Source organism: Engraulis encrasicolus, chromosome 2 (genome assembly GCF_034702125.1).
Source record: "Engraulis encrasicolus isolate BLACKSEA-1 chromosome 2, IST_EnEncr_1.0, whole genome shotgun sequence".
Lineage (NCBI taxonomy): Eukaryota > Metazoa > Chordata > Actinopteri > Clupeiformes > Engraulidae > Engraulis > Engraulis encrasicolus.
Window position 1 is genome coordinate 57,959,663 of NC_085858.1, and position 14,864 is coordinate 57,974,526.

Consider the following 14,864-nt stretch of genomic DNA (forward strand, 5'->3'; position numbering starts at 1 on the left):
TGCCCCCATCCCCTCTCCCTGGGCCTGGGTCAACTGAACATCCCCCGTAGGCTTCCCTCTGTGTGTGTGTGTGTGTGTGTGTGTGTGTGTGTGTGTGTGTGTGTGTGTGTGTGTGTGTGTGTGTGTCTGTGTATATGTGTGTGTGTGTCTGTGTATACGTGTGTGTGTGTGTGTGCCCGTGTGTGTGTGCCCGTGTGTGTGAGAGTGTGTGTGTGTTAGTAGATCTTCATGGATGCCGTGAAGAGTTCAGCCAGGTCCTCTTCAGTGTGAGCCCTGGGAGACAGCTTGGTCACACGCTCCTGTCAACACACACACACACACACACACACACACACACACACACACACACACACACACACACACACACACACACACACACACACACAGGAGTATTGTGTGTGTGTGTGTGTGTGTGTGTGTGTGTGTGTGTGTGTGTGTGTGTGTGTGTGTGTGTGTGTGTGTGTGTGTGTACCTGGGGTAGAGTTCCCTTCACCAGAGCTGGAATGACGTTGGTTCCAGGGGTGTATCCAGCTTTCAAAAAGTGGGGGTGTTCTCAGATGAAATATAGCCCCCAATCCCCCCCGCCCCGCGCGCCAATTTCAATATGCCTAGTAGGTCTTTCAATAGGCCTTCGTATATACCATACTGTATTTGTACAGACACAAATTGCTCTTGCAAGTACATCCATACTGGTTTATATGCATCACAGTATCTTGTATGCATCACAAATAGGCTATATGATTGAAAAACCCAAACTCTCTGGAAAGCAATCAGTATCCATGACTAAAATTCTCTGCTGGGCTTGCCTTGCACCAAGTTTTCATTTGGTAAACTCTCTCTCTCACTTACACTCACACACACTGGAAATTAACTTCAACTCAAGAGCCAAATATCTGCCCCCAAAATCAACCAGCCCCTCAACAAGTCGACTATTTATCTGTTTCATCCATTCTAATGCCATAGTGAATTTTGTCATACTGTGTGGCTACAAAGCAGATGTTTAATACTAGGCCTAGTGTGATGGTTGTTGTAAGTTGTGATATTAAATGTAGGCTATAATACGCACGCAGGCAACACACTTGCAACTTGGCTGAAAAACATAAGCCACCTCAGTGCACCAGTTTGAAAACTATTATTGATAAAAGAGCAGATGCACTGCTACAGTAGGCCTATGTATTTTTAATAGGCTTATGGAAATGATACACAGAACACCTGAAAAATGTCTTATCAATGAACAAAATTGTAGGCAAAAAAAGATTGCGAGGATACAGCATGACCAGCCCTGGTCAGTTTGCAAGCTCGAGTCTTGCCTGAATAATGTGACGGTATGTGCGGCGCAGATCAGTGTCACTCCCTTACAACTCTAGAACTAGTCTCATGGCTGGGTAGACCGGCGTGGTGTCTCATCTCCACTGCATGTATCCGAGCTCACATCGCAAGTAGGTTATTAAGCGCAAACAGACTCTGAGTCCACTGAGCGCAATCCCAAATTCAAACGCGAAAACACATAGCCTACAGATGACATTCCAATATGTAGCATAGCAGCACATTCCACAGCACAGCTTGCAACAACCAAACTGCGTTGCGTTGCCTCGAACTGGCGTAAACATGACAGAACACAGCAAGAAATTAAATGAGCAACAACAAATGAATGAAGGTTGTTTACTTTAAATTTACCACAGTCACAGACAACCTCTTTTCATATTCACCAGAAGTTTACATGAGCTGTAAACTGGCTCTTGCTTGATGTTCAAAAGTAAAATGTAATGCTCGTAGAAAGCCACAACGGTAAACATAAATGTTACATCAGACGGATAGGCTACCAGCTTCTTGCACGGTGCGCGGGCATGATTGAGGAGGGGAAATGATCATTCATAGCTTCTATGCATGCTTTTCTTCCAGATTGGCGTCTCTTTCGGCGAAAATGCAATTTCTATTGCATTTTAAAGACATTAAATTAAAGTTAGGTTATGTTCTGCCATCACCAATGTCTTGCATGTTTATTCTGCCGGGAGTTTTGGGGAGCTGTCTTTGCTACCAGTCGCTTGTGAATGATATCTTGCTGATTAGCAACTTGCAAGCTATGGAATTCTGACCGATTGTATCTTTTTTCCCCTATGCTGCCCTCATGACAGGCAGTTAACTTTTGCTGATCTAAAACAGTCCGTCATTTAATCCTTTTCAGTGACGCTTCGTTGAGGGCGTCTGCGTGTAGCATAGGCCCACTTCGGTCTGCAGCATCAATAGCTGTGCCCGCGCGCTCGGTCAGCACCGCCGCCACGCTCTGCAGGCTGCTCAAACAGCTGTGGCCTAATATTGACGCAACTGTTGCGCTGGAATAGGCTACAGTGAAACAGAGTGATACAACGAAAGCAAAAAATGTCAATGTCCCTACTTTGACAGGCGAACGTGTGATAGGTCTATTTTATTTCAAATTGTTATTTATTTTAGTGATGTTTAGGGACTGTTCGTAATTTACCGGGGGGGGAGGGCTGGTGCGTAGGGGGGGGAGGGCCATGATGAAAAAAAATGAGGTGGAGGGGAGGGCCATGGCAAAAAAAATCGGAGTTAAGGGGGGTTTAGAGTCGCGCGTTCGCGGGGGTTCTGCACAGAGAATGAGCCACAGCGCCCCCCTGTGCAGCGACAAAACGACCCCTGGCTGCAGTACACGCATGTTTCTCCCAGGCTGAAATGTCCGTGAGCTGAGCTATGCTTGAAGACGGTAATTGGTCAATGCGCTTACGGCAGTCCGGGGGGAACTCAGCCCTGATAGGTCAGTTGTGTTCTATTCTTCTACCCTACCGCGGAGGTTTGAAGGAAAACGAAAAACACGATGCAGATGACTTGGCAGGAAATCACTGGAGTTTACTTGACAGGGAGAAGAGAAACTGTTTTTTATTTCAGTAGTACAACTTCCAAAAAATCAATTAGAAATATCCATAAAAGGCCATCATGGAAATGATATGTTTGTAGTGTGGTAGTAGCAAAGAAGCCTCTTTGTTCTTTTGTAGTGTGGCAGCTAGCTCATTAAAAAAGGGTTCGCTAATGTCCTGTAGAGTTTGAATGGGTTTGGCTGACAGTTGCTAAGCTAGCTGTTAATTAGATAGGCTATCTATTGTATTTAAAAATGGCTTTTGTTTCATTTAACCACCTCAACTGTAAAACATGAATAAAGAGAGACTCTTGTATGCTATCATCCATGTCTAATTACGCCACAACTTTTTAAATTAATAGCAAGAAGCCTCTTTGTTGATACAGTATATAGTACAAGTAGTGTGGCTAGCTAGCTTCTAAAACAGGGTTCGCTAATGTCCTGTAGAGTTTGAATGGGTTTGGCTGACAGTTGCTACCCAGATAGCAGATATTTTGGCTTTGTTTTGGCAGATATCTGCAATTTATGGCTTCCTTTTGGCAAGCCATAAGCTTTTGGCAAAATTTTGGCATGGTTATGGTTGACCTGGGCGCCAGTGAATTGGGGCGTTCCTCTGGAAAGCAAAAAAACCAAAGATTTGGCTAAAATATGGGTTGTTTATGGCTTCCCACAACACATTAAAACGCGCGGACTGTGAATGAATGAGTTATGGCCAGGTTATGGCATGTGTCAGGTTAATCTGAACCTCGGGTGGAGAGCGGGACAGCAACGTTCTACATTGGTGCGCTTACGGCAACCCAAAAGACTGCCAAAATCAACTGTCAAGAGAAACTCGTGCTTGCCTCACTTCAGTTTCCCCAGCGCCAGTGTGTGTCAGACTTCAGTTTATGCAGGTAAGTGCAGTTGACACGTTTTTATATTAAATACAACCGCCGATGACTTAAGAGATGAGGCATTTTGTGTTATCGGTTTTCATGTTGATTTCATAGGTCTGTGACCGTCGGTTTCCGTGTTATGCGCTGAAACTTAGATACCCTTTTAACAGGAGCTAAAACACAAACGTCTGTGACACACAACTGTGACATTTAATCTTAGTTGCTACCCTCATACTCAGTAACGGTTGATTAAGTGTTGTTCTGTGGTTGAAATTCACTTTCAGATATCAATGCCAAGGGAATTTCAATCAAAGAACAACAACACTAGCAATCCCAGCTAACTGCCCAACGACAGCTAGCAAAAGACCGAGGGCTAGCTAACTCAGGCATGGAGCATCTTCTACCTATCGGCACAAAGCAGAGCACTATCTAGCAATATCTGTCTGTCACGGAAAGTGTTGGACTCACTGTAATTCTAGCCTACTACTGAAGCAATCGAGTGAATCTGCTTTTTTCTACATTGTCTTTTCAGATGTGCTGCTGCTGAAGGCAGTCACCCGGTGGAGGAACTTGTTTTTTGACAGGCATACTACAGGTTGGTTCCACAATTTATTAACCTCTCTCTCTGGTCTAATCTTCGTTCGTTGTGAAAGTCCTTGCTTTTAATGTAACTGATTTTAAGTATACGTCTGTATTGGGTAATGCAATGGTCGGTTTGTGTTTAAGCGCTGGCTATTTAACATGATCAGTTGTTAAGGCAGTGTGTATTGTTCAGCTATCAACAACAGGGGGTAAACCGTATACAGAAATGTGGCCCATGTAGGCCTATGTAATCTTGCTCTAACATTTGTAATACCTCAACACAGAGAGTAGCTTACTAGAGGTGTCAAAGGTAAAAGTAGAAGTGAATTCATGGTGAAATGTAAACAAACGCCTGCCCCCAGACCAGGATCTCTGAAAAGACTGAATAAGGGGGAAAAAACACCTCAGATATGCCTACTGACAAGTCCAGGGTAGTGGGAGCATTACTAATTGTCAGAAAGCTTTAACAATGGCACATGATATAGGCTAACATAGTGACTAGTCTGTTTCACCAGTTATTCTACTGTAGGCACACCCAATGAGATAGATAGCCTACTGCTTTGTTGTTATTGAAAAACCTAAAAGCTAGGTTAAAAAAAACCTCCAATTTGACCAGTACTCTGATCTTAGAATCAGTGGGCTACTATATACTTAAGTGCAAGTTATGTTTTGGCAGGGTTTTGTTTGATTGAGTATTGTTTTTTTTTCCTATTCTTTTTCTCCCTTTTACTTTTGACAATTCCGTAGATGGTTGTACAATCTACTGTAGCCTACTACTCATGTCATTTAAAATGTATAAAATATGAAATAACATCTACATTCTCTTTTCAGATGCTGTGCTGCGAACGGACACTGCAGTCACCTGTGGGAGGGGTCAATCAAATCGGATCTCAAAAACAGGTACCAAATTTTAATAACACCCCTCCCCCCTCTCCCGTCTATTACTCTATTAATCAAGTGCATTTGTGCCGCCACTTGGCCAGGACACCCTTGTTAAAAGAGATTTTTAATCTCAACAGGTTTATTTTCCTGGTTAAATAAAGGTTAAATGTTAAAATGTAATGCCACTGTTTTCAAAGTTACTTTTGCATGTAGTAATTCAATTTGGTTTATCTTTTTATTCTTTCCTAGATGTCGCGAATCTGATCTGATCTACCTACCTCTATGTGGCAATAGAGTACCTGCTTTTACTGGCCAGGGGACCAAGATGAAAACAAGAGGCCTGTACCCAGACATCCAAGCACCCATCAAGTCACCCAGTCCTCCACCACCTGCCGTGCAGCTATACCCATCCATCAAATCCAGCCACTTGCCCACCCTAACCAGTCACAGCATTTGGAGGCAATAAAGTATAATGAAATGTATTTAATTGTCTTGGTTTTTTTTTTCTAGATGCATAAATATTCCAGTTTCATTGTTGAAAATCACGCATTTATTAAATGTGCAATTTTCAACAATAAAACAGGAATATTTAGTGATCCCAAATGTAGCCATAATGGGGCCAAATGTCACTTATTTGTCTTATAAGTTTCTCTGTATACCGGTACTTACATTTTAAGTATACAGGGAAACTTATAAGACAAATAAGTGACATTTGGCCCCATTATGGCTACATTTGGGATCAATTATGGGTACATTATGGCAGTATTTAGGGTCATTTATGGCTGTTCTGGGAGAGTTATGGGTACATTATGGCTGAATTATGGGTACATTATGGCAGTATTTAGGCTCATTTATGGCAGTTCTGGGACAGTTATGGGTACTTTATGGCTGCATTTTGGCTGAAGGGTGGGGTCTGGAATTCCTTTTGGGGCCTTTAAGGCTGTACGTGGAAATCCCAAATAGGTTTTGGGTGAACTTTGGTCAATTTATGGCTGGGTTTGGTTGGTTTTGGCATGCCAAATTTGGGCCACTTTTGGCCCGGGGACTCAAACCGAAGCCAGCCAAAAGGCCAAGACACAATTTGGCCCAAAACTCTGCCAAAAACATTTTGCTATCTGGGTAAGCTAGCTGTTAATATGGCCATTAGATGTATTGTATTTAAAACGGCTTTTGTTTGGCATTTTAACCACCTGAACTGTAAAACATGAATAAAGAGAGAATCTTGTATGCTATCATTCATGTCTAATTACGCCACAACTTTTTAAATTAATAGCAAGAAGCCTCTTTGTTAGTGGTAGAATTACGTTTCAGGTGGCTAGTCAACTAGCTTTGAGTTTGTAATGACTGATTTAGCTGGCTAGCTACTACTAGGCCCCAGGTGTGAATGGCCATTCATGCTGTCTATTGTCTTTTAAAATGGCGTTTGTCTTGCATTTAATCTCATGTAGTACTTGACCAAAAATAAACTGATGTTGTACCATCTAATTATGCCCCAACTTTTAGAAGTAGGCTACTAGTGGAATATTACGTTTTACATAGCCAGCTGATTAGCTTTGTGATTCATTCTAGGGACTGGGCTCAACTGAATGAGTTAGTTCGCCCCCTGTTGTCACGGAGGTGAATTGACGTCATTAAAATCTCCTCCTCCCTCCCCCCTTGCCCCACTCTTGAATTTTCGGCGGGAAAAAAAACACCACGCCCTTTCGCACGCATTCGCATGTAGGTCGACTGTGAGGCAATACCCCCCCGCTGACAGTACGTCTATGCTTTACCCCGCAATCGGCACCGCGTGACTATGCATCAGCCTTTAGGGGGAGGGCCATGGGAAAAAAACGAATTTATTTTATTTTATTTTCATTTATTTTTTTAAATAATAATAAAAAAATGCTCTGAGACACATCGCTTTGCGATGCAAGGTCCCGGGTGCATACTTTAGCACTGAAGCGTGTATCTGTCAAAAAACTATCAGGTGCAGCTACTGTAGATTGCCCGCGCTGACTCTCTTCCACTGTAGGATTGCTAGTGCTACGGAGGAACATTGAGCATCATAGAAAATGCCCGTGAGCAAATATCAAACTAGCTGAGGTGAACTATAGGCCTATGGGCTAAACAGTTTGGGAATTTTTGACAACGAATTGGATGGGCATTTCCAGAGGAATTTTGGAGAGGTGTTGTAGTCAACTGGTGGTCACAGCCTCTGGTAAGTCGTGATTTTATTTATTGGCACCGCCGTGTGCTTTACATCTGTGTTCAATGGTCGCATAGCACCGCCGAGAGAGACGTTTGTTTTGTTTAGCTTGTGGTGTCAAGGTATTAATAGGCCTAAAAGTGGTATTAACAGCGATATGTTGGCTTGGGCATGCATCAACATACACGGTCTTAAACCCATTGGAGGAGCTAACTTGTTGTGAAGAGAAGTCTCATCACTTTGGTGATCAAAAACGGACCAACTAAGCAAGGAATTGGGTGAATTTAAAGTGCGACGGAAGAAGGGAATGTCACCAAAATTACGTGTCAGGTAAGAAGTGACTTTTGTTTCTTGCGGTGGAGATTGGATTCGTAGTAGCACATTGGTAGGCTAGGTCTTGTCTATTGCTGGTGAAGTCTATCTTAGCCTCGGAGTTGGCTATGGGGTGAATATAGCACAGCCGATGGTGTGCGTGGCTTGTCTATCATAACTGTTGCCAAAATTGAATTGTCGCGGTGTGAAATGGCTGTGCTATTGTTAGATGTTTTGGACTTTTGTAGTGGTGGCGATTTGTTCCTTTTGCCTCTTGCTGCTGATTTGACCACCGTTTAGCGGCACATTTAGTGCGTCTATGGATACGTCAAATGCAAACTAAAGGTGGCTTTCACACTCTCCCTGTATCAATAGCCAGCAATGGCACCAGCTGCTTTGGCGCTTAACCCACTTCTCTCGCCGATCACAGCACAAACTCTTTGGCCATCAGAGTGTAGCCTAGCCTAATCACATTCGGGAAGCAGTAGGCCTGTCTGTGTGTGCGTGCTTTTGTGCGCGGGCGGGGAGACAAGGCGTCCTGATCGTATGCATCTTGAGATACACAGTCGCAATTGCAAGAAAATCTAAATTGTTTGAAAGCCCGGTCACCTCTCACAAGTGCATCGCATAGCCTAGTCATGCATTTCTACTAATTTCACACATTGTAGACTGCCCATGGAGAAGAGAGAAACTGTCACGGCAGCGCGATTTGCTCTTGAACACTCCCTCACCTCCACATTAGGTGCGCGTTTCCCTTCCATAAGAAGAACTTAATAATTTTGAAGTGAAATGTTAAACAAAAAAAGGTAAAATCTAGTCATCCTTGGTTAGGCTACATAAAACATGAAGAAGTTAGTCAGATGGGATTCGCCATTCTTCATCCTAAAATTGATTAGAATGCAGGGAATTGCATCTAAAAAAAACATTTTTTTTTGGGAGAGGACTCCCAGACCCTTTGCTGACTACAGCACCCCTGGTCAAAATGAGTTCCTGCGTCCCTGCAATTTGTCTTGGTGACAGTGGAGTTAAAAGGCATCCCATGCAGCCGCAGAGGTAGATTCTAGCGGCTTCTCATAGGTATCCACTGATATCGATCGCACATAATAGTGCAGACAACCGCCCTTGATGTAGGCTACTCTGACTGTTGTCATGATGGTTGTTCATCTACCAATTTTACATATTACATTTTTGTACATGTAGGGGGAGGGCCATGGGAAAACAAAATTGAAGTGGGGGGAGGGCCATGGGGAAAAAAATTGAGGTGGAGGGGGGGGCCATGATTTTTTTTTTTGACCGGACTTCCAGCGCACCAGCCCTCCCCCCCCGGTAAATAACGTACAGTCCCTTAGTGGGCAAAAGTGAGGGTGATGAAATGGCCTTCCAGTGAAAGTGGGGGGGAATGCAACGTACGCATCCCCCCCGTCGGATACGCCCCTGATTGGTTCCGTATCCCAATGCTGACAACCCATCATCCACCTGCAGACGGGAAATAAAGGGTTAAATACACACAAAGTGCGCGCACACACACACACACACACACACACAGACACACAGACACACACACACACACACACACACACACACGCACGCACGCACACACACACACACACACACACACACACACACACACACACACACACACACACACACACACACACACACACACACACACACACACACACAGCGTATCTCAAGCGTCATACTTGTGCACTTCAGTGCTGAAAGTTCTGTGCGCTGAAAGTGTCCGGATGCTGCCTTAACAACTGTCGAATGAATGATGGACACTGCACACACTAAACAGCCGCCATTTTGTTTACGTAGCGGAAGAAATGTGACGTTCAGTTCAGGAGAAGAGCTATGTCAACAGTCTCTTATTTCTATCACTTATGTTGATGAGAAGACCAAGGACCAACCTTTTCATGTCAAGTGATATAGTTACCATTTGAGGTGAAGGAAATGTAAACGCTGTGCAATGTTAACCGTAGCCAAACGATATTTTGGCGAGCTAATGCTAATGTTATGCTAGTCCGACGCATCCAATACCGGCACAACGCTACAGTAGTGTTGCAAGCTTTTCCTGTGTGCACTCTGCACTACACACCAATGCACTGACACAAGAGCACCGCTTCTGAAAGGCACACTCACACACACACACACACACACACACACACACACACACACACACACACACACACACACACACACACACACACACGTGGCGGTGGCACCTGCAGGTCGTAGAGGAAGCTCCTGAGTGTATCAGCCAAGACGAGGCCAGCATCAGCCCTCTTCACATTACTGACATCAGCCCCTACACACACACACACACACACACACACACACACACACACACACACACACACACACAAACACACACACCATGTCATAAACAACACCCTGTGTTGTGTAGGTGTGTGTGGGTGTGTGTTGGTGGGTGGGTGGGTGTGGGTGCGTATCTAGTGTTTGTGTGTGTGCGTGCGTGTGTGTGTGTGTGTGAATGCAGGGTTCTCAAGTCTCACTATTTGAGAGTGTGACACATGCATCTGAGCAAGTTCACACTCTCACACGCCACATATGGTATCTCACACTCTGAAGTTTTGATAAGTTATCCAAACCGGCGCACATTAATTCATCCAACCTATCCACAGCGCTTCTGTGTTCAGACCAGTTACCAAGCTATTCAGACAATCAGAAAATAGATTCGTCGGTTCAGCAGATCAGAGCAGTGGATCAGAGTTTCATCCAATAGCGCGCGCAGCAGAGTTCAAAGAGAACTGTAAAATTCACGAATCGCAAGTAGGCGAACTGGAGACGCAGGAGCCAGGACCATCAGGTGATAACTTCATACAGGTGAAAATATGAGTCTTGTATTAGTTAGGCTACTGTTTGTACTCCTTATACCAATATTTCCAGCCCATGTAGCCTTGACAGGCACGTTAAAAGAGAGCACAATGGTTAACGACGCTAGCTAAGCTATAACCCCAGCTGATTGTTTGATGATCATCCCTCCCAAACATGATTGAAACTGCGTGTTTTGCTTATAAAAATCGTTATCCGTAGTGGTGTACAGACAAGCTTCTCAGAATGTGGCATACAGCCTAATAATAGCAGTAATTTCATTTGTCAATGAGAAACAGTGAAATTATTGACAACTCATAGCAATTAAGATATGGAGAAATGACGTGCCACCAACCAGTCGAGTTGTGCTGAGGACGATCAGAGTTCGTTCAGTGTAGAGCGTATCCAATGGAAAGGGAATCTAGTTCTAGTCCATTGGAAGCCGTCATGTTATATTTAGGATATGTTTCTCTTATTGCATTTGATTTAGAATGTCATGGGAATAAACCGTGGACGTGGAGACAGAGTGGGAGGTGGGTAAATAGTAGACAGACTGGAGAGAATGGAGGAATGCAGAGGTAGTGGTAGAAGAGAGAGAAAGTAAGCTAAAGAAGTCAGAGGCAACCAATAGTGCTGGAGATATCATGGTACTGAATGAATAAGGGTATTATTTGGGTCTGCGCCTAAAAAAAATGATTGGACTTTAATTTAATTTCAGCTGCTAATGTCAATGCACAATAAAGAACAAATACAGGTAGCCTATTTTAGGCTATCCCCCCACAATGAACATTGTCTAAAATCATCCCCCTCAATGAAAATGGTCAAAAATCACCTCCCTCTAAAACAGGCATCCCTTCTTCACATATTGTGTTAAAATTGCACTTTTAACAACTACATTTTCAAATGTTACTCGGGGGAGAAACCCCCGAACTACCAATAATTAGAATCAATCTCTGAGTGACCATCCCCCGCTGCTTTTATTTTACAACCTCGAGCACTGGCCAGGGCTAGGCATATTGAATAAATCGTGTACTTGGTCTAATCTGTGTGTGTGTGTGTGTGTGTGTGTGTGTGTGTGTGTGTGTGTGTGTGTGTGTGTGTGTGTGTGTGTGTGTGTGTGTGTGTGTGTGTATGCGTGTGTGCCTGTGTGTATGTGTGTTCTTACCCAGTATTTCAGCTGCCTCTAGGTGGCGCTCTGGACACATGCTGGCGGTGAAGGAGAACACAGCTGGAGACGTCACCACCACCGACAGACCATGAGGCTACACACACACACACGCACGCACGCACGCACACACACACACACACAGTTTAGTACTTTTATTTGGATCTCACCAAGAAGGCAGCATTACAAATCCAAATAGTGATGGAAGCAAATGTCATAGCAATCAGTAGGGACTGATCAGAATCATAAGGTCCAATGTAATACATTACATGTCAGAATGGCCTGGTTAATTTAAAGTTGTTTAGGGGTAGACATGGCACCTCCTTCGCCATATTGCTAAACTACCAATTGTTGCAGAAATTGAGCAGTATTTAGCAGTCTTTTTAGAATTGTCCTTATTGAGTCCACAGAGTTGCAGTCCACGCAGTTTAAGCCTATGTACGTACATGTCCTAGGCTGCCAAACACAAGAACAATAAGCTTGCAGTTGAAACCTTGATTTGTGACCACATCCATAAGTGGCTGGTATTTTAGGATCTTTGAGTGGTAGCAAGTGTCCATGTACAGATCAAAGGGGCAACCTATTTTCACAAAGGAGACCTTTTTATTGTCCGGTGTGTTTGGAATGCTGCTTAAAAGTGTGTCATCATGACTGTCGCTGAACCAGTCTGGATTTACCACACACACACACACACACACACACACACTCACACTCACACACACACACACACACACACACACACACACACACTCACACACACACACACACACACACACACACACACACACACACACACACACAAATACATATGTACAAAGGAATTACTATAGCTGTACATCACTTCAAAACGCCTATTTGTATTTATCTTCATCTCACACACACACACACACACACACACACACACACACACACACACACAGAGACACAGCTCAAACACACACACACGCACGCACGCACGCACGCACGCACACACACACACACACACACACAGATATGCAAACACACACACACACACACACACGCACACACACTCAGACAGCCATATTGTAAGGAGTGAGTAGGAGTTCTCACCACAACAGGATGGTCCACATTGTACTCTTTAGCTTTGTAGGTCTTCACATTCCCAGCTATGGGGTAGGACATGCCATGGCTACACACACACACACACACACACACACACACACACACACACACACACACACACACACACACACACACACACACACACACACACACACACACACACACACACAGATACGCAAACATACACACACACACAGATACAAACAGATACACAAACACAGGGAGAGTGATAGAGAGAGAGAGACAGATATACGTTAACACACACAAAAACACAAACCAGTGTTCATATACAGGTATATAATCACTATTAGACTACATACTATGTATGAATATCTGAACACATCTGATCATGTGAATATCTGAAATTCATCATAGCTTTCATAATACATTTGTTGTGCAATAGTCTTGTGATGTGATGTTATGTGTATGTCTTGTCTTAAGCGAGTGTTGCTCAGGGACACAAAAAGAATTTCGGTGAAAACTGACAACAAAGTATATATCGTAAGTATAAGTATCGTATCGTATCGTATATGATCAAAACTGCAAGTGCATGTACTGTACATATGGTCAAAACTGCAAGTGCATGTAGTGTACATATGGTCAAAACTGCAAGTGCATGTAGTGTACATGTGGTCAAAACTGCAAGTGCATGTACTGTACATATGGTCAAAACTGCAAGCCAATATACTCTACTAATATGGTCAAAACTGCAAGTGCTGTTGCTGGTAAAGGCCAACAGATGGAGATGGACATATTGCCGGCAAGCAAAACTTTCGATTTCCAAGCAATGTCATGACTATGAAAAAAAAAACAGGTTTTTGTGTTCACAACACAACGACCAGTGTGTGTGTGTGTGTGTGTGTGTGTGTGTGTGTGTGTGTGTGTGTGTGTGTGTGTGTGTGTGTGTGTGTGTGTGTGTGTGATCTCACCACAGGTGAACTCCTGCGTTGCCGAATCCGATGCCGGCAAACACACTGGCCAAATGCATTGTTGCGTCGAGCGGTGCCTGGGGTCGGGCTCGCTTGATTGACAGGTGCCTGCTCCATTCGTTGCTGCGCTGAGATGCGTGGTGCGCTTCCTCACTCAACAGGTGAATTCCATTACTGCACTGATTGCCCGTAATTAGCTGTCTGTCTGAACAAAATACACGCGGAGTTGGCGTTCTAGTCAGTGGCAAAATAGCAGCAGGAGTGGTTGCAGAAAAGACTGGCCGCAGTAAAAGTGTGCGCAAAATAAAATCTTCACACCACATGGAGAAGAAGGACTACAGAGGCTACCGGTGAGCTATGGACACTGTTTTATCTGTAAATGTATCTGCACAGTGAAGCATAACGATTCATTAACTGTGTTTGATGTAAAGAGTAATCACTGCCGTCCGTGGGTGAATTGTTTGTTCCATGTCGCGGACATGTGTCACGCCAAATCACGTTAGTCGTATTCTCATTTTGTTTCCTTCGTTATTTATGTGCAGGAAAACATGCAATTTGTCTGAAATGTCTAATTTTACTTCCTCGTAAAATGATTAAAAACGGTTAACATACTTACCCTTTGATGGTTTACATGTACTTACCTTGTAGAATGGTTAAAATTGTAGCTCAAAATGGTTCAACAATACTTACCTTTTGTTGCCTATTTGCCATTGACGTTGGGTAAAATGTACATTTGTGTTGTGTTTGAAAATAGACTGAGACCAATGTACTTTGTTTAATTATTTTTATTTTGTGTTTATTTGTTGAAAGGTTTTTCACCTTTTGTGTCTACGACGAAACACCACTGAAAGTCAATAAAAAGACANCGAGTGGAATCCTGTGTCCATCCCAGTCCTTCCATTTCAAGCGTGGAATCCCATATGTGCTGTTAGACTTGACATGCATATTGGACCGAACCTTGATGTCCCCAGCATCCCTCACAGCCCTACACACACACACACACACACACACACACACACACACACACACACACACACACACACACACACACACACACACACACACACACACACACTGTATAAACACACTGGCCAGATGCATACTGGAACGCGCCTTAATGTCCCCAGCATCCCTCACA

The 14,864-nt window shown here is 43.7% G+C and overlaps 1 protein-coding gene and 1 long non-coding RNA gene across 2 annotated transcripts; one reads left to right on the forward strand and one right to left on the reverse strand.

The window, feature by feature from the left end:
- Window positions 1–3,355: 3,355 nt before the first annotated feature.
- Window positions 3,356–5,693, forward strand: LOC134443025 (uncharacterized). Its single transcript, XR_010033538.1, has 4 exons — window positions 3,356–3,765; window positions 4,280–4,342; window positions 5,161–5,229; window positions 5,461–5,693. It is a non-coding gene; the product is annotated as an uncharacterized LOC134443025 (long non-coding RNA).
- Window positions 5,694–8,019: 2,326 nt separating this feature from the next.
- LOC134465300 (hydroxyacid-oxoacid transhydrogenase, mitochondrial-like) lies at window positions 8,020–13,779 on the reverse strand. Its single transcript, XM_063218906.1, has 6 exons — window positions 13,727–13,779; window positions 12,786–12,864; window positions 11,715–11,811; window positions 9,940–10,022; window positions 9,122–9,187; window positions 8,020–8,028 (listed from the first exon to the last, which is right to left on the reverse strand). Exons 2-6 carry the CDS (start codon window positions 12,855–12,857, stop codon window positions 8,020–8,022), a joined length of 327 nt encoding a protein of 108 aa, XP_063074976.1. The 5' UTR covers window positions 12,858–12,864; window positions 13,727–13,779.
- Window positions 13,780–14,864: the final 1,085 nt, after the last annotated feature.

Bases quoted from the DNA above. Each gene is read 5' to 3' on its own strand.
- LOC134465300 (XM_063218906.1), bottom strand. From the start codon at position 12,857: ATGTCCTACCCCATAGCTGGGAATGTGAAGACCTACAAAGCTAAAGAG. The intron at 11,812-12,785 runs GTGAGAACTCCT...GTGTGTGTGTAG, and splicing joins ATGTGGACCATCCTGTTGTG to CCTCATGGTCTGTCGGTGGT. The intron at 9,188-9,939 runs GTGCCACCGCCA...TCCCGTCTGCAG, and splicing joins GCTTCCTCTACGACCTGCAG to GTGGATGATGGGTTGTCAGC.